Genomic DNA, 19,601 nt, shown 5'->3' with positions numbered 1-19,601 from the left:
ATGAGCGCTTATCGCTAGACTTTCTGTGTCGCACTCTCACCGCTCGGCGGACTGCTTTCTACAATCATCATGGCTGACGCCCCTGTTGTGTTCAAGCGGACAAAGCCAAAGCACACTCAGCGTCGCGTGTCGACTCCAACCGATCTCAAAAGCACAGGAGACGCAGAGGCAGAGGATGTCGAAGAGTCTCCCAGCACTCTTGCAGCAAAGTTGAAGAAGAAGCTGAAAACGCGCGAGTCTAGGTTGAGCTTTGGAGGAGAGGAGGTGAGGCGTCGGACCGTATTTCTTGGACGCGTGCTAATGGCCGAGAGAGTGGGCAGGAGGGGGACGGCGAAGTGTTTCAGGTGAAGAAGTCCAACCTCAGCAAGAAACTGACTGTTGGGAAGCACCCGGCCTTTCCAGGGTACATATACAATATTTTCTGCTCGAAGGGTGAGCTAACTCAAAACTTGCCTGCAGACATGTCGTACCGTCGTCCATCGAGCTGCCTTCCACACCCAGGTCCACTAGCACGCCTACATATGATGCAGCATACCTGTCCGAGCTCAAGGCAAGCACACCGACCGCTCGTCCGTCAATGTCGGTAGATCAGAACATGTCTTACGACGCAGACGTGTCTCTTGACGCAGATTCGCTCATGCAGTCGTCCGTTTCAAGCGTGATAGATATTTCTAGTCTGTGTCGTCGTCTTTCATTTCTCAATTGCACCAATGCTCACTGCCTCCCGCTCCCTAGCCGAGGCTGAGTCCGAGACAGCGATCCTCTCTGGCTCATCGATTCTAGCTGCGAAGCAAAAACGCGAGAGGTTACGAACACTGGGCGCAAATGGACCTGGAGAAGACTACATATCATTGTCTGTCTCAAAGCGCAGCGATTTCTCCCAAGGACCGCATCCGGACAGTCGCTTGGTGCGAGAGGAGGACGAGCTAGGAGATGCCGCTGACGGTACGTGTATGCAATTGCGATGACTCACATAAGACTCATACTTTGATTAATCAGAGTATGCCGAATACACCAGTGCTCAGGAGAGGATAGCGTTAGGCAAGAAGTCCAGAAAGGTTGAGGCGCGGAAACGCAGAGAAGAGATGAATGAAATGATAGTTGATGCGTACGTCATCTATTCTATATAGGTGGGCCACTGCTCATCGCGATGCCAGCGAGGAGGAAGACGAGGAGACCATTGAATGGGAGCAGGAGCAGTTACGGAGAGGAGGGCTGCGTTTCGAAGAGACCACAAAGGCGGCCAAGCCGACATACAAGCCTGCACCGAGTAAGTGTTTCAAGAAGACTTCTTACCCTGATACTGTTGCTAATCACCCCTCAGTCCCTCCTATCACTCCCATTCCTACGCTGGGAGCGGCAGTCACGCGACTCACACAGTCTCTGACGGCACTCACCACATCTCATGCGCAGCACTCCGTGTCGATGGCCTCGTTAGGGCAAGAACAGGAGCAGCTTGAGGCACGTGGAAAAGAGATGCGAGAGCTGATCGCGAAGGCCGAAGATAAGAGAAGTTGGTTTGCCGCATTCAGAGAATGGGTCGAGAGCGTGGCTACGTTCCTAGACGAGAAGGTCAGTCGTTTGCTTCATCTTACAATGCTCAATGCGCCGAGACTGCTTCGTGACAGTATCCCGAACTGGAAAAGCTCGAGGACGAGCACATATATCTGCTGAAGGAGCGTGCCGAGATGATCGCTCAGCGGCGGCATGCAGAGGATGAAGATGACCTCTCGCTCTTCCTCGGTTCTCTACCACAAACTCAACCACAACAAGACGAGCTGGACGAGCTCGGCCGTGTTGCCCCCCGAGCAAACCCAACCATCGCCCGTCGTGATCGACTCAACGCGCGCGACGTCCGGCGCATCCGGCGACGAGCAAGCGGTCGTGCGCAACAGCAGGAAGACGAGGGATACTCAACGGACTCCTCACTCCCACCATCGGATGCGGCCGACTACCAGACCGCGTTGAGTCGGCTTGCACGGGAGGCAAAGGAAATGATGGCGGACGTGAAGGCGGAGGAGTTCCGCGATCCGAGCCGCGGGTTGGGCAAGTGGTTCGGGGAGTGGAGAGCAAGGTTCAGCGACAGCTATACAGGCGCGTGGGGTGGCCTGGGAACGGTGGGCGCGTGGGAGTTCTGGGCGAGATTGGAGATTCTGGGGTGGAGTCCGCTGGAGGTGATGTACCTTGATATCCATTATGAAGGATATGAGCTCAATAGTGTCGGTTTACAGGATGGCAAGACATTGGATAGCTTCTCATGGTACAACTCGCTCTATCAATACTCACGTCCGCGCTCTCGAAGCGTCGCGGATGAAGATGAGGAACCAGAACTAGGACCAGATGGTGACCTAGTCTCCGCGATGATTTCCACGGCCGTGATCCCCAGACTCTGCAAGCTGTTGGAGGGTGGTGGCTTTGATCCCTACTCCGCTACTGAGCTGCGGAAGCTCACCAATCTCGCGGAACAGGTGGAAGCATCAGTGGAGAAAGACAGTTTGAAGTTTGAGGTATTAATTTATGCATAAACCTATAATCCCATCTGCTGACTATGTCCTTCCAGATGATGTTGAAATCTGTCTTCAACGTGTTCCAAGCGGCAGTGACGAGCACTCACTCCCTCATCACCACATACCTAGCGCTTAACAAACCCCGCTTTGACCCTGAGGCAATACCGGCTCGTCGCCGTTTTCTTGCTAGAAGGTATAAGCTCCTGCGAAACATCCTTCAGTGGAGGAAGTACACTGGCGAGAGGTTTGGTATCGGCCAGTTGGCGAAGACTTTAATAGATAATGACATGCAACCTGTTGCGGAAGGCGGATGGGAGGTTGGTGGGGAGGACTATATGCGCAAGGTAAGCCACACGTGTACAATATCCATCGTGATGCTGATGCACAGTGGTCGTACAGGTGGCTCAGATCATGCCGAAGGATATGATTTCTGAGTCTTTGCAAGCACGCGTACGACTATAACCCTGTCAATGCATCTTATACGACTTTCAATAGTGCGGATTGGACAGTTCTTGTGTGAGGTTCCGAGGGTTTCCATCCAGTGACTGAAGTCACTGCAGGTGATCGTGCTAGGGCAGGATGACTGTCCGTCTTCACACGTTCATCTGGACTAGCTCTCGGGAGAGCAATAGCGAAGTTTTTTACTGACCCGCCCGATGTAGCTTCGGCTGCGATATATCGTGGCGTGGCTCGTTCCGCTGTCGAACATATATCGTGATGATGAAGTTTCCACTGTATGACATGCCGCATTTTATAGATTATACAAGAATGATAGTACATGCAATCAGTTGTAGATACGAACATGAAAATTAACTCTCTGCTACTCTTTCGAAGAACTGCTGCAATGTACCTGACAAAACATCTGGGAGAGCCTCCACATCCCTCAGGACGACGTAATACTCGAAGGGGAAGGTATCTAAGTAACGTTCCATCTGAATATCCATGCGACCGTCAACGTTTCTGTAGGCCACGTTGGTCATCGACAGAATAGAGTTGTGGATTGCGGACTCTCCGTCTGCTGAGCTTTTCGTATGAAGCGAGTCGAGAATGACGAAGACGACCATGACGCGCTGCTCCTCTGCCTTTCGCAGGACCGTGCGGAGCGTCTCGTGGTCTTGACAAATACCATCAGAGATGATGATCTCTAACTGCCACAAGTCCGATGCAGTCGCAGAGCTAACTGTGCGCCTCTCCCTGGCTTGCTCGAGGAGCTGGAGGCTCGTCTCTACAAGCGAGAGCACCTGCGTAGCCTTCTGATCGAATCGAAATGCGTCGATGACCTTCGTTCCCGCCTGGTCTGTGAATGGGCCACCGTCGAAAGCGTGCAGAACGTCCACAGTTTCGCCGAACTTCGCAATAGCGATGTCGCCCACTTCAAGACGGCTGAGAGCTTTCGAAACTAGTGCTAGCGTCTCGTATGCGAGATGAACGGAGTGCGACTCTGCCATGGACTTCGAGTCATCCAGAGCGATCAGAACTTGGTACTCTCGCTGACTGGGCCTTGTCCGCCGCAACCAGATCTTGTCCTTTGTGAATTCGCTCGCGATGTACGGAATGATCTTCTTCATATTCAGCCTCTTTCCGGTGCGATAATCACCCTTCAGTCGCGTTGCCTGGGTCGGCTCCAGAATCAGTCGTAGCTGCTCGCACAAAGCGTAGGACAAGTCGTGTGTGAGTGATTCATAAAGGCGCCAGATATCCCCTGCACATTCCGAAGGCTGACCACTAGCTTGCCACTCTCGCAACTTGGATTCGACGTCTTTCGACGCTTCTTCTAGAGAGACCATGTCTAGGGTCGATGGGAGAGCTGCACTAGATTCACCGCTTTCTGTGCCCAGTAACCGTGAACGAATCTCTGTTTTGGTCATGGCTTTCTCCGTACCCTCCTCTATGATCTGCGATGATCGCTCTGAGTGGAAAGCAGCAACCCGATCCGGCGATTGTTGTGTCTCTTGAGGCTCAGTTTCCATGTATGTCATTGAGACATTTGGCTCGCTTTTCCCATCTGAGAAACTGAGCTCGTCAAGCTTGGCAGCTTGATCCTGTGGAGCCGGTCCTAAGGCCTGCATCTGGTCAATAGTGGAATCGGGATGCGAGTATTGCATCTGAGAAGTGTCATCGACATCGTTCTGAGCCTTCTCCTCAGGAAGCCCCTCAGTGTCCATGATGTCATCAAACCGCCGACTTACGTCCCGCAGAACGTCACCAAGGTTACGAAGTGAGCTCCTTGAGGTCTGTTCAAGAGCCGCACGAGAGGATGCACCGCCAGGATGGGATTGTGTCGAAATCGATGCATTTTCGCCAGTACTTTCATGGTCGCGCTCGTCTTGAGGAGCCCTAAGCATTCAACCATCAATTCTGATCGTGGTAACATAAATGGCAAATGAGCTTACTCCGCTCCACCGTTCATTTCATCGTTCATCACGCTGTCCTCCTGCTCATCGCTGCAAGCAGTGGCTTTGCCTGCCCCTATAGCTTGTTCAACAGCGCTGGTCCCTTGGTCGAGGGCACTCTGATGACTCGGAGATCCAGAAGCATCTTGAGGAGAGCCATCATTGACGCCATCGCCTGCATGAAGATCGGCCGCAGCGGTAGTATGATCCTTTGTCTCGTCTGGAGGGGCGTCGGGGCCGCCGGCATCTTCTTGCCTGACTTGGGATGTACCATCGGCTGTTTCTTCCTCTGCATGTAGCAGATCATCCTGAAGCATTTGCGGAGCATCTTCGCCTTCCTCGTACTGCTCGAGTGTTTCCTCTTCCATCCCGTCCGTATCCTTACCCATATCCATATCATTCTCATCTTGATTCTGGTCAGGTCGCTCCTTCTCAGCGTCGAAGTTCATGTCGTCAGGCAGGTCCAATATATTCGTGTCTGGAATGAACTCGTCTAGAGGTTCACCATTTTCATCTTCCTGTGGTTCACCACCGTCTCCTTGAATGTCTTCCTCTGGCTCAGCATCTGTGTCCTTTGGTGCCGCCTCCGCATCATGACCTTTGTCTGATGTTGCTTCCTTCATCGTCTCGTCCTCCTTGGCCACAATCTCAGATTCTCCGTTGCGACGTGAATGGTCTTCATTAGTCTTGCCATCACCCCGTTCAGGCTCTGACGGACCTGACTCATCACCCCAGAGTTTCTCATCGACAGCTGCAGGATCCGATGACGCATCCAGATCGCCCACTTGCTCCTCAGGGCCCGCATCGTCTTCATCATCATCATCCTCCTCCTCGTGGTCGCTTCCTGCCACATCTTGCAAACGAGCATCTACATTATCGCTCATCTCGATCGCACCATCTTGCGCAGCTTCAGTCTCTTCATCGACATCCTCTTCTTCTCCCTTCAGCCCTTCAACTTGATTTTCATCCTGGATCTCTTTGCTAACATCATTCATCCCCTTGCCCTCTCCCACTCCGGTACCTTCAGCATCCACCTCAACATCGCCCTCTCCAGAATCCGATTCTTCCACGTCAGGAGGCCGGCAGAAACCTTCTCTGGCGACGCTGAGTATCACAGAACAAGCAACGTACTCGAGCTTCAGAAGTGAATTGGTCCATGCGCTCTGACGCAACAGCTGTTCTTTCGCCATGTCCATGAACTGAACCAGGAATGGCAGGATCCGTGAAAGCCTTTGCTGCAGTGCAGCTTTTGAACAGCGAGCGGTTTCATTGAGGACCGCGTCACATTGACTCAAAACGACGTCAAGCCCAAGAGTGCGCGTCATCTTGATCGATAACTCGCAATCATGACGGATAAAGCCATTTCTAGTTTCTGTTGAACTGTCCTGGTCCTTCGGGCAGATTGCCAGAATCTCCTGGATCCTGATCAGTAGTACATCGATCAGTGCAGGTGTCCCATCAGGGCCTTGCTCGTAAGGCACCGAGGCTATCTCGTAGTGGCTGTAGTCCTGGAGCCAGATGTGCAGCTGTCGTGCATAAGCATTGATAGGATCTTGGCTCGCAGCCCACCGACAGGACATTGCAATAATCGTCGTCAGATGTTCTTGAGCTTCCTTGACCATTTTGTGCTCGTCTGTCATTGGAGGTACATGGGCTGAGCTATCAGGAGAAAAGAACCGTCACATACCTTCCAGAAGAATTGGCGTAGCACTTAAATGTATATTTACGAGAATTTGTGACAGACGCTCCTGAAGGTTACTGGATGTCTCAATCGCGAGCCTCAACTCGTCAGTAACTTCTCCAGATACGGCGTTCTCCATATATCGTCGGTCATGTAGGATTTCTCCGAGGGCGTGTCGCACCTTGCAAATGAAACTATGGACTATCGAGACTTGTTTTGCGATTGTGGCTCCTGAAGAAACTACTCTGCCATGGGTGAGCATGCAAAGGCGAGAGACTACTTTACTAAGTCGTTCAAGTGTCTGCGATGCATTCATAATGCTAGAGTTCCAATTAGTCACACATCAGAACTGAAGATAAGTACACGCACCAGACTCGAGACTCAACACCCATTGCGAAGCCAGACTCGACGAGCATAACGCCCCTCTGAACTTCTCTCGTGGTCAAGTCCTGGTGATGGTTCCCCATAACCAGTCTGAGTCGTGGTAAAATGTGAGCCACACGGTATAAGTAGTCTCCGCTCCTTGCTGCAGTATGTGCGTCGGGGGACGTCGAGCCTCCGAGGTTTTGTTCTCTGAATTGACGAGGATTTCGCATATGTTCTAACACCTCTGGCTTCGCATTCGTGGAGAAACCAATCCGTTTCAGCTCCTTGAGAAGGTCGCTCCATGCTCGCCGTTTCCGATTGAGTAGAGACTTCGCAAGCTTGTTCCTCTGATCAGTTGGGATGTCATGCGGGATTGCGGTCTTTGAAAGAGCCTTAGAGGTGGTCGCAATGGCATCCGTCAACTCATCGACGTCGCTAGGAGATATTGACTGAATGCAAGGCTTGACTTGATCAGCAATGAATTGTTGAAAGGCCCCGTAAGTTCTGCACAGATTGGCGAGGTGAGGAGATATGTCCATGGATGAGGAGAATCCGGCTAGCTGAAGGTCAAGAGGCACGCGCGGGAACGCGTCGTCCTTGACAATGGCGTGTTGTTCAGCGACAACATTAGGAGTGTTCCGCAGGTCCAGGTATTCATTCACCGGTTGACGTAACGCTTCACGGAACTTCCTGATGACTTTGTACAGCTGCTTATGACTCCTTTGGGCACTCTGTTTCAGAGCTAGCACGTTGATATCCTTCCAACTCGCCAATTTGATGTAGTCAGCGACTTCTTTTTCAAATTCGGTCTGACGACTATCCAGAGTTGCCTTGACTTTTGCCACAAACTGACCATAGTAGCGTTGATTGTACTCCACAATGCGCTGTACCCGTTTCATCGCGGAACACCATTTCCAGTGATGCACTGTCAGCTGTTTGGTGTATTCGCCGAAGCTCGAAAGGAGCTGGAAACGGGACTGATACTCCCCTAGCGGGCCAGACGTGAGGAAATCGTCCAAGAGAGGGACTAAGCTGTCGAGATATTGAGAAAGAGCGTCCATCGAGCCTTTCTGTTCCTCGCTGGCAGCCGCAGTGACGCCATGGACTATGGCTTCATAAAGCTTGTACCACCATTCATGGGCGCTGACGGAAAATTTGTGAGCCTCAGTCTGAAGCAGACCTCTCCATGAAGAAAGTTCGAGACGCCGCCATTCGACCACCAATGATACCAACTCCTGTTGATACGCTTTCAGAGTGTTGTCCCGATTTGAGTACATCTCCCAATCCTCCATTTGTAATACAAGCTGCTCTGTCGCAGAAATGACTCTCGCGATGGGACTGGAGGATTCAAGGTCTAAAAGGCTTTCACAACGTGCGTGAAGGTGCTGCAGAACCATCTGATCGGGCCACTCTTGTATCAGGCTTTGAAGTCTATCCTGAAGGCGATGAAGGATCCCGACGGCCTTTCGCACCTCTGGGACATTCGCATCAAGGTAGAAACTGTAAGCCTTGTCCCGGACGTTGATATCGCCACGCAACGAGGCTATACGCTCTTGAAGTAACGCCAACCGGAAGGGATGGCTATCGAGGTCCAGAGTCTCCGGCATGCTCTCTAGCTCGCCATCCAATAGATCCGGTATGAGGAGCCGTCGCAAACGTACGAATAGCGTAGTGATCAAAGCAGATGAGGCAGAGGCAGTCTTGTCAAACAACCAACAATGAATCTCGCCGATCTGGACCATGGAAGGACAATCATTGCCCAGTGTGAGTTTCTTCGTAGCTGCTTGTCCTGTCGCATCGGGATCTAAGGTATGATCGAATTGAGGAAATAGCGACAGGAACTCTTGTTCTTCCAGATCTGCATCGGAAATAGGCTTGTGCTCAGTTGTGCTCTGGCGATACAAGGATTGCGCTTGACGTTCTGCATCTTCTCTTCTGGCTCGATCTACAGACCACAAGCCGTAGATCTGTTCGTAGAGAATTTGAAGCATAGGAACAACGTCCGCAAGACCCATCCCAAGAGACACATTTAGTGCGATTCCAGTAGAACTTGTCGACAGCATTGAGCTGGCAATAGGAAGTGTCGACGAAAGGCTGTGACATCGAAGCAACAGGTCCACACTTCTTACTGATGGGAAGGCCACTAGGGCTTCAGCCAGAGGTGCAACAACGCTGATGCTTGTTTGCTTGACTCCATCAGCGACTAGGCGTAGTCCCAACTTCATGTATAAAATGGCTAGATGGATGGGCCCGCTGATATCCAAATAGTCCGGATAAGCATCACGAAGTCGCTGAAGGAATGCAGCCAACGACTCTTGCAGAAGACTTTCTCGTGAGATCGCATGACCTTGCCCATTTGTCAAATCTGCAATGATAGAGTCGACCTTGGCTGGAGGAATAACCTGAGACATCACTTGCAGAACTTCAGCCCAGAACGAATGCAGTCGGGCCAGATCGCCTCGCGCATGAGAGTACAGGGCATGATGTTCGCAGCACAGCTCGGCGTCGTGTAGTAGACCCTGCAGGAAGTGCGTCGAAGGGCTGCTGCTATGTCCATGCATAAGAGAGTTGAACTGCAAATGAAGCCGAAGCTGAGCAGATAGCAACGTGATTTGATCTTGCCAGAAGCCTTTGGCAAATTGTTGCATGGCTGCAGGGTCGATAGGGGTATTTGGAACATATAAGCCGAGCAGCGCCCGACCAAGTGCAATCCAACACTTCCCTACGTCCGTAAGTAATAACGGACTGGAATTCTCATGCGAGTGATGCATTTGTTTAAGTGCTGGTCGCAGATGCTGATGGACATAGGTCCCAAACGCCTCGTGAGGAGTCTTCTCCAGATGAGCGAGGGTGATGAGGATAGATCGTGACAGATCTTGGCCGGGCAAAACTCTGATGAGGTCTCCGTGGTCTCCCATGCTACTTTCGTCCTCTAGGCAGGCTGCAATCTAAGACGTAAAGTTTAAGTCGATGGCTGATGCAGATCAACGATGAGACTAACCATAAGCATGGATTGCAATAGCAGAATCGTGACTTGCGTCGCCCGTGTGACATCATGTTCAGCTAATTGAGCCAGATAGAACTCTGAACGGCGGAGCAGAGAACATTCAAGCGAACGCAAATGTTTCAAGGACCTTTCTTCTCTGCAGATGCACAAAATGACATCAGTATATTGATGGAAAGAAGTCGCAGATTGTGCCTACTCGTTCATGACAGACTCGTGCAATTCCACAGGCAGAAATAAGATAGAAGGACCTCTTGCCTGCAGAACCCGACAGGTTATTGTGCTGCATCAAAGGTTGATTGTGGACTTCAACATTACCTGAGCAACAGGAGTTAGGTCCCAAATGGTCTCAAGCCACTGTTGGTGGGCCCTTGCGAATAATAGTACCTCAGCGGAACCTGGATCAATGTCATTACTCTCGTTCCATCCAGGTAAAGTGCGGTCATACCATTTGTGTTCATATCAGAAATCCACAGCAACTGTCTATATGGAACTAAGCGTGACATTTTGAGGTGACGGCTTCCATAACGGATGAATTGGTGAATCGCATCTTTTGCAGACTGTCACGGAATGTCAGGGTTTACAAAATGGACAAACAAACGGGAAGTACTTCTGTCAACTGAGAGTTCCAGTGCCATGCTAGTCGATACATGGTGGTCAATTCAGCCATAAGCGCTAGAGCATCGACACGGTGTACGTCCATGTGTATCGGAGGTTCACCTGTGCTTAAACGCTATAATACATTGTCACGAGGGTGACCCACACCGCCGAGAATGCTAATACACACCAGGAGTAAATTCTCACTCAAGCTGACCAATTTGCGTTGTTCCGTCTTTGAGGACCTTTCTGGCGACGTCCACAATGCCATGAGGTCCAGAGCCTCAGAACGCTCGTCTGACAGGATGATGAGTAAATGACGGCATTGCATGACAGATGAACATACCCAAAATGCTCGATCCCAGCACAGCAGCCTCCAAATCAATCAGATACGTCTGAATATTACGCGGAATGTTGAGATCGGCGAGAGATGACCATATGTCTGCCAAGGCAACTCCAGATGTAGGACAAACGATGCGACTCAAGTTATCCACGTGAGATTCGATGTCTGCGAGCATCGGCGAACCATTTCGCAACGTCTCCGATACCCAACGGAGGAGAACTTGGACGGAGGAATAATCGAAGGATTTTCCGAGTGCGGCAGCTCTCAAGTAGAAGGCAAAAGATAACAATCTTGCCATGACGGCGATATCAACCTGAACTTTTGTAAGAAACGGTGACGATAGATCCGGGTAATCTGCACCTACACTAGCTGGCCCTGCATCAATGTGCTCAATTCGATCCTGTCCCACCCTGTGCATCGCCTCCAGCAATAACCTTGCTGCATCCGCCGCCCGCATTCGAAGGTGGTCCGTGGCGCTCCGCCTACGATGTTCATGCACTCGTCGACTTTCGTCCCCATGCAGTCTGTCATCTTCCTTGTCGAGCAGCAAAGTTACAAGCAGACGAAGAACCATGAGTAAGTCCTCCGCCACAAATTCTGAACGATCGTCAGGCAATTGGGATTCTAACGGCTATATGTGTGTTAGGTTCCTCCTGCGCGGCGTAGTACGTTGACGAAGACTCACCTCGTAGGGGAGTAAGCCATGACAACTGTCAGGCACTCGACTGCACTGGCTTTGGAGAAGCTGTCGTATTGCGCGAGAGGAGTCGCTGCTGAATAAAGAGCGGATAAGATGCATGATTGTCTGTGCATGATCGGCTAGACCTATGGGCGACGGCAATGCGATCCACCGAGAGATATATGATGAGAAGTTTGGTACCATGCTATTTGCGGCAAAGTAGGTGACCGAACGATGCTCCAATGTCGGCAGGGACTGCCGAATGTTCAACGAAAGCGCGGTCCGTGTCACCCAAGCATTCGGAGAGTCCTCGCCAATGAGACGTCCGCTAGACCAATCATCCATGTTTGCGACAGAATCTCGCCGGCACGTGCCGCGCCTAGCGATCTCATACAGGAGCGATGCGTCCTTCACATTGGAAGAGCAGATGGCAGGAAGATGAAGATGGTCAAGAACCCTTCTTCGGTCCTCTTCGGTCAGTGTCTCCACTAGAGAGATTTCTATGCCACGGTTTCGCATGGCTCGTGATAGTTCACCGAACTGAGGGTCCATGCACATGAACAGTTTGAACTCAGGATGTGGCTTGATGATCTCGATTTTCCCATTGAACTGGCCTCTTTCATTGAGGGTCAAGACACCGTTCGGCTCGCATAAAGAATTGAGACGGTCTAGCACCGAGGGATTGCACAGGTTTGCACCGTCCAGGACGAGCCAACATCCCTCTTTCAGGGCAGTTACAAGAGGTCCATCGACCCATTCCAATTGTCCCTTTCGACCAACCAGATTAGATATCTTTGTCACATTTAACAAAAGAATATCGCGCTGCGCCCTCGACTGCTCAGGTATGTCTAGGGGAAGTGAGAGCAGGTGAGACATGTTCGCGAGTATTTCTTGGACATCGTGGGTGAGGCGGTTCGCGTGGATGATCTTTTCGAGGGCATCAAGCTGCGCGGTGGCATGAATCTTCGAACCGCTAGTAGAACATGATATTGCGTCAAAGAATGAAAGAACGCTTCGGACGAGCGCTAAAATGCGATATTCGATATCAATTTCCTCGTAACCGCCCAAAAGATCGGCTGCATCGGTTGCACTATTGACCGCCAGCTCCTTTAGGGTCTTGCCACATAAGTGGGCCATCAACCTCACTAGTGCCGTCTTTCCTGTACCGTGGGATCCGGTCAATATGGCCAACCAATTATTCGATATGCAAGTGCCAACGCTTTCGATTGTAGCGGTGCACGCCTGTAGAGCCTGTCCCGCGCGATGACCGAGGCAGCACCCAACTCGATCAACAAAGAAATTGCCAGCCCGAAGGTACTCCGGCGAGACAGACAGGGAAGGGGATGTCGGGTGTGAGGAGTCTGCAAATACGCGGTCGAAGAGCAATCGAGCCTGTCGCCTGTCGTTTACATTCCTGAACCGCTCAAGGAATACCGAGGACAGGAACTGAGCAGGATGTGTATTTGGGCCCGAGCGTTGCAGCAGTGTGGCCCATCGTATTACATCACGGAGGTTGAATTCCCAAGGCGAGCCCTCTCTGGCAAATGCCCGTTTGACCATAATTTCTTCATTCAGTTGCGCGGTATATGAGATCATAGGCCGCAAAGTGGCGTCTGAAATGTCAGGATGAAGACTTTTACAGACGACAAGCATATCATCCGCCGTGAGTTCCTGAACGAAGACCTTGGTGAAACGATTCAGGAACGATTTTGGAAGGCCTTTACGACCACCGCCTTGATGCAGCGGGTTCTGCGCAGCAAAGATACGGAAAGATGGATGACGTGTGAATGAACGACCGAGTTCCGGTATGTAGACTGTGCCGCGATGGTCCAGGACGGCATTCAAACCCTCCAGGATAGCTTGTGGAGCAAGGTTCATCTCGTCAAGCAGCACCCAGCGGCCCTCTTGTAAAGCCTTCAGAAAATCAGCATCCTTCCAGGCAAACTGGCCGGGGTCACCGCCTTCGACGGGCAAGTCTGATCCAAATAGGTCCACCAAGTCCGTTTGGTCTGATAGATTGATACGGCAAAGCTCATACCCACAGATACTAGCGATCGCACTGATCAAGCTGGTCTTACCGACACCAGGGCTGCCCTCTAAAAGCACGGGTTTAGGCAGCTGGCATGCTCGCACCACTCGCATAGCGTTATCACGTGTTGTCGGTGCGAGGAAGCTGAACTGCTGGGACACACATTGCTCAGGCCCACGGGGAATTGAGAAGGATCCTATATGTATTTCTGATGACGACTGGTGGACAGAGGTTGATTGTGCGCATTTCTCCTCCACCACAGGAATCAGCTCCTGAAGCTTGCCCAAGGCCGCCATCGTTACTTTCTCCATGGAATCCCACGAGTATGAAGAGAACTGCGGCAGGGAATTGAGCCCATCTATGAAGGTCATGCGAGCAGCATGATGCTAGAAACCATCAGCGATGAGATTTCGGTGTACTCAAGAAAACCAGTAAACTCACGAAAATCTGGCTGGCCGGCATTTGGCCACTCTTTGTGGCAAACACTGCATTCGTGAAATTGACCCATGCCTATAAAGAACTCCCCGTCAATATGCACCTTACATTTTGCAACCATGAGACCTTACGATAATATCGCGAATGCTGACGACAGACCGGTCGGCGGCTTGTGCGCAGAGCCACTCGACGAACTCCAGGAGAGGTGAAGTACACGCCTGCAACGATTCGTGTTGCCAAAGGCTCTCCACGATACACTGGATATCTCGTCGATCCGTAAGAGGGGGCACCCATATTTCCGTGAACCGATTCCTGAGGGCCGGAGACAGTTCCTTCTTGCCGTAGTCGCCACCTGGATTCATGGTTGCCACCAGCTTGAAACCCTCGACGGCTCGAATTGAAGGAAGTTCGAGGTTATCTCCCCCTCGTTCGGCGAGTACGATGGTTCTTTCAGGCTCCAAGACACTGTTCAATCTCTCCAGTACAGAGTCGTCGGCCAGTGAGATCTCATCCAGCAAGAAGATGTCACCTTGACGCATAGCCTCTATCAGTGGACCGTCGTGCCATTCGAACAGAGCCGACAGCCGCTGCAGCTTCAACCGAGTCGCTCTTAGTGTAGCCAGTGCAGAAGCATCGAGAGCAGTCGATTTCAAGAGACCATCAACAGCAGATATTAGAGCCTGAGATTCAGCTGCACAATTATCAATACCCATCTTTTGGAGGACAAACAATGCCTCGCGCAGTGTGTCAGTTTCGATAGCGGCGCGGTTACGGATCGGCCTCAACCCACCGATGAGATCAGCTGTCTCGGTGTTCTGGTGGCAGTTCACGGTCCGTAGCGTCCTGGACAGAATGCTAGCATACAGCTGACAAACAGACGTCTTACCGCATCCCGTTTCTCCAACCAGAAGCACAGGCTCATTGAACCGAAGAGCCCGAGCCAAGAGAACAAAGAGCCTTTGCATAGCAGATGTCCAGACCAGCTCGCCCTTAGCAGGAATAGGGCAGCCCAAAAAGTCAGGTTGTTCAGCGCGGTAGCCTTGCAAGTTGTACAGGCGCTCGTCGTCGATACGAACCTTCATGATCGACTCGATAACCTCTTTCACGACGATCTTGTCATCTGCGCGCCGTGCACGCTCAGCTAGGAGCATATAGCCATTCTCTGCCAGCTCCTGATAGTTGATTGCGTCTCGCTGCGCCCATCGGAAAAGATCTCTGAGAGTGGCAAAGGCGTTTTTGCTCTCGAAAACACGACCCGACTGACGCCGTTTCTGGAGCTCTTGGAAGACGCTGACGATGCGCTGGCCGTGCGATGGTGCGATTCGACATCGCTGGCACAGAATGGTCTCTAGCTCCGTCTGAGGAACGTCCTCGAAGTGTACCTCCAGGAAACGATTCCGAAATGCGCGAGAGAGGACCTTCCGCCCGGCATAGAGTCCAGGCGGGTTCTGTGTGGCAAATAGTCGGAAATGAGGATGTGGACGGACGACCTCCTGCGTCTCGGGAATGACAAGCTCCCGGTTGTCATCCAGAAGACGGTTCAGCGCTTCGAGGACATCAGTCGGTGCGAGATTCAACTCGTCCAACACAATCCAGTCGCCATTCCTGAGCGCTCGGACCAAAAGGCCGTCCTTGAAGACGAGCTTGCCCGTCATCGGATCAGACACGTACGTGCCCAAGTACTCCTGGATGTCAGTATGCTCGTGGTTGTTAATCCTCACGAAGCGATGACCGGTCCGCTTCGCCAGGTACTCGATGGAGCTTGTCTTGCCGCTAGACGTCGGGCCCTCGATCAACACGGGGTATCTTTTCGCAGCGATGATCCGTGCCAAGTCCACAAGCTTCGTCTCCACAGAGGGCGTCATGATGTAGTTCTCGACCGGATCTTCCGGCAGGGGCCCTCGTTCGAGGTAAAATGCACCAAACTTGATATAAGCATCCGCGGGGTGAGGAGCAACGGGTACCCTGGTCAACAGCGACTTCGGGTTGCGCACGCCAGCCAGTATATGTTGCTGTGCCAGAGCCGTAACAGCTGCGGCACTCGGCTCGTCAAGCACCATGGTGAAGGCCATCAGGCAACCTTCCCACAACGCCCGTCTCAGCGAATACGTGCTTGCGAGGTCTGCCGCATACGTCAACGCGCGCGCAAGCGTACGCATGTTATAGTGTGGCCGGTGGTTCGCTCCATCCGCAATCTTACGCTCGTCCGCCAACCGCTTGACGGCCGCATAGAACTCCGCGACGTCCATAACAGCACCTCGATCCCCGACTGCGCAACCGCCGATGTATTGATCCACAATGCTCAACAACGTTTGCTTGTCAGCGTCCGGTGAAGGTACGTCGAGTTCGGTGAAGCGGGATCTGATGTTAGGCGGGAGGTCCTTCTTGCCGACATCCGTCGCCGGATTCATACACGCGAACAGGCGGAAATCTGGGTGGCGCGGGACTGGCTCGACTGCACCCTGTTCGGTGAGCGTGATCGACGCGTCCCTGCTGTGTAGCAGAGCTGAAATGCATTCTAGTGTCTCCGGAGTGGCTAGATTGATTTCATCGAGGAGAATCCTACAGCAAAGCTTGGTACAATGCCTGAGGTACGTGGCAAATAGTACTCACCAATCACCGTTGCGCAATGCCTTGATGAGAAGACCTTCGACGAATGCGAACGCGAATTTGCTGTTGCCTTGCACGTGCTGCACTTCGAATGCTTGTACGTCTTCCTCGAACGCTATCCAACTGGCCTCGGACACATTCAAGCCATCGTGTTCTGTTTTCCGTCGCTTCCTTGGTGTCTCCATACCCGCAGTGCCTCTCTCCACCCTATGGGATAGCCCGAAAACTTTCAGCAGCGCGAATCAGCTCGCGAAGCGGACAAACGTACGTCGTTCCACCAGTCTCCCTTGCCTGTATCTTGCCCCTCGCCAACTTCAGCGCCTCCCTCCACAACCCCACCGCCCTCTTCCACTTACCCTCTAACACTGCCTTCCTCACCGACTCCTGAAACTTCGCGTTCTTCTTCCTGCTGAACGTCCCCTCGAACAGCTCCGCGAACCGAGCATGGAGTTCTGTCCCTGGCACGCGTGCATCTACCGGCTTGAACCCGCCGATCAAGTCAGACGATTCTGTCTGGTTCGACAAGTTGAGGGACACCAGAGGTCGGTTGAGCAGTGCCGCAAGATGTGTCACGGCGCTCGTCTTTCCCGTGCCGGTCTCGCCTGTAAGTAGTACGGGCTCGCAAAGAGAGACGGCCGTGGCGATCCGCGAGAGGAGCTGCACCGCCGGCCGATGCATCGCGAACGGACGTGCAGGAGCCGTAGATACTTGCCCCTTCGCTGCACGTGCTCGCAGCCGGGTGCGACCCACACGCACTGCAGTTGTGCGCCCATTCACGTCTTTCTCCACCTCAAACTCCGGTGCATGACCGCGCAAGAGCCAGTCCCGGCGCTCGGGTGACAGGCCCAGGTGCTCTGCAGCAATAGCTGCGACAGCGTCCATGTGCGCACGGGCAGACGCAGTCGTTGCGCCCGCGCCGAAGAATACGTCACGCGCCTCGAGGTACAGGTCTTCGCGAACAGTCGGGTTTGGAAAGATGATTGGGAGAATGAGCGGTCGGTTGACGTCGAGATCGATGTCCATGGATTGAGAGGATGTGGGCAACAAGTGCTCCGCACGTGTGCAAAGCTTGTCCAGCTCACGTAGTCCAACGTCGCGTATGGAGGATGTCGGCCCCAGAGCTTTGATCGCCTCCCACATGCGGATGAAGCCTCGTGCGGCAACTCCGGCTAATCGCGGATATTTCGTGTCGACGATCATTCGCAGGTCCTCGGGGGTGGGCGACGAGACGATCATTTCGTGGAACTTGTGCACTCCGAAGAAGGTTGGGCTAGCGAATGTACCGTTCCTCGACGGCGAAACCGAGCGCGTAGCATAAATGGCGAAGCTATCCTCAGCGATGACGGTACCCCTGTTCGGTATCTCGATATATGCGCGCCCGCCGATCCATTTATCGAGTCTGAGCGATTCTACGAGCGGCTTGATGACACCGAGCACCTCGTTGCTTGCGCGGTCGATGTCCTCGAACACGACCCACTTTCCCTCACGCATCGCACGCACAAGCACGCCTTCGCGCCACTCGAATGCGCCTGGGCGTGTCGACGAAGACGCATATGAGCCGAGCAGCGAACGCGCGTCCAGGGACGTGTCCGCGAGATGGATCGTGACAATTTGGTTGTGGGCGTCTGGATACAGGGTGGACGCGAGGTGCGAGAGAAGAAGCGACTTGCCCGAGGAGGGAGCCGAAGTGAGCAGGGTCGGCACGTGGAGGGAGTGATGTATGGCGAGTGTGCGCAGGGATTGCACCGCGGTGGGCGTCTCGATAAGTGTAGTGTCTTGCGAAACAGATTTCGAGGAACGGAACATGAGGACGCCATGCACGTTCACGACAAGAGGACTGGATATACTGTTTAGCCTTTGCACATTCAGCCAATATGGACACCCTTACCTCAGTTCTGCCGGATGAATAGGCTCGCGTGAGTCGTTTCCTTCGAATGAAAAATAGTTTTGAGGCTTTAGGTGAGCGTTCCTTGCATTAGTGATGCGGTTTGCCTCCATTCCCGGCAGGATCCAACCGTCCATGTGAACCGGGCTACCGTCGACGTTCGCGCCGTATGCGATCGGGCTATCCACCTTGGCGACGTCGCCTACCAGCTTTTTCTCCATCTTCATCCTCTCGCCTTCCATCATGCCGGACTGCAAAGCATAGCACCGAATAGAGAGGAAGCGCACACCGTTATCGGGGTGAGGCGCCCAAATGAGTTTGGAAAGTGGGGAGAGCGACCAAAGAAGTATGCGGGGCACTTCTCTATTCGCTTGCAAAATGCGATAATAACCAAGTAACCTCCGATGCAAGAAAAGGGAGCCAATGTGTTGCACATTGTCGTTGCGCATGACAAAGGCTAGTGGGCCGCCTTCGCGGCCAGGGTGACGCAAAAACACAGAGAATATACTACAGATTTAACTTAGACCGAGAATAATATAACTGAAGGCAGCAGGCACATACGGATAGATCTCAGGATGTAACTCCAGCAAGAAGCAAAAAGCTTCGAATTTATCGTCTTCGTTCTGATCATTTTGCAACCACCGGGCGCACAAATCTACTAGAAGTGGTCGGAAGGCAGTCGCGACGAGTTCAGTCAAGCCGGGAGTCAACAGCAGATGTGATAAGACGTTCAGCAGCTCTGAGTTCGTAGAGACATTTTGGATAGCAGCCGAGTGAGGTGAGTCGGCGGGAAATTGGGAGAGCAAGAGGCGAGTCTGCCTCTGCAGGTTCATGGTAAGAGGGTCGCTGATCTCAATTGATGATGCCATTTGGAAAGTCCGCTATAGTATACCTTTGTTGAGGTGGGGAATATAGTGAGCAGGGAAAAGTAGAGGCGAGAAGGGGACGCAGAAAACTGCGCAAAATCGTCGTGAGCACAGTGCTCAACGCGCTGAGGAGCAGAGCCGCAACTCGAAAAAATCGCGTCGGCAGCAGCCGACAATATTGCACGTGACTACATTGATCCCGATAT

General features: G+C 52.6%; 2 protein-coding genes across 2 annotated transcripts; one reads left to right on the top strand and one right to left on the bottom strand.

Annotated features, from left to right (window-relative positions):
• Positions 1-69: 69 nt before the first annotated feature.
• On the top strand, positions 70-3,469 carry LAESUDRAFT_810841 (uncharacterized protein; the record flags this gene model as incomplete). Its single annotated transcript, XM_040914259.1, has 10 exons — positions 70-264; positions 321-403; positions 460-674; positions 736-945; positions 1,000-1,108; positions 1,158-1,270; positions 1,325-1,572; positions 1,629-2,507; positions 2,561-2,851; positions 2,907-3,469. 10 exons carry the CDS (start codon positions 70-72, stop codon positions 2,967-2,969), a joined length of 2,406 nt encoding a protein of 801 aa, XP_040766952.1. The 3' UTR covers positions 2,970-3,469.
• Positions 3,230-19,500, bottom strand: LAESUDRAFT_810840 (midasin). The gene is made up of 19 exons (XM_040914258.1): positions 19,091-19,500; positions 18,533-19,036; positions 16,913-18,481; positions 16,648-16,851; positions 14,166-16,596; positions 14,041-14,109; positions 11,577-13,985; positions 11,256-11,522; positions 10,895-11,204; positions 10,739-10,845; positions 10,562-10,684; positions 10,400-10,511; positions 10,270-10,349; positions 10,151-10,209; positions 9,949-10,090; positions 6,951-9,895; positions 6,588-6,901; positions 4,901-6,533; positions 3,230-4,844 (listed from the first exon to the last, which is right to left on the bottom strand). The coding sequence occupies exons 1-19, from the start codon at positions 19,396-19,398 to the stop codon at positions 3,317-3,319; spliced, it is 15,114 nt and encodes a 5,037-aa protein (XP_040766951.1). The 5' UTR covers positions 19,399-19,500; the 3' UTR covers positions 3,230-3,316.
• Between the last annotated feature and the right edge of the window lie 101 nt (positions 19,501-19,601).

This window comes from Laetiporus sulphureus, assembly GCF_001632365.1.
Source record: "Laetiporus sulphureus 93-53 unplaced genomic scaffold LAESUscaffold_8, whole genome shotgun sequence".
NCBI classification, from domain to species: domain Eukaryota; kingdom Fungi; phylum Basidiomycota; class Agaricomycetes; order Polyporales; family Laetiporaceae; genus Laetiporus; species Laetiporus sulphureus.
Note: the sequence above shows the minus strand (reverse complement) of the source record. Positions and strands in the feature narration are given on the sequence as shown.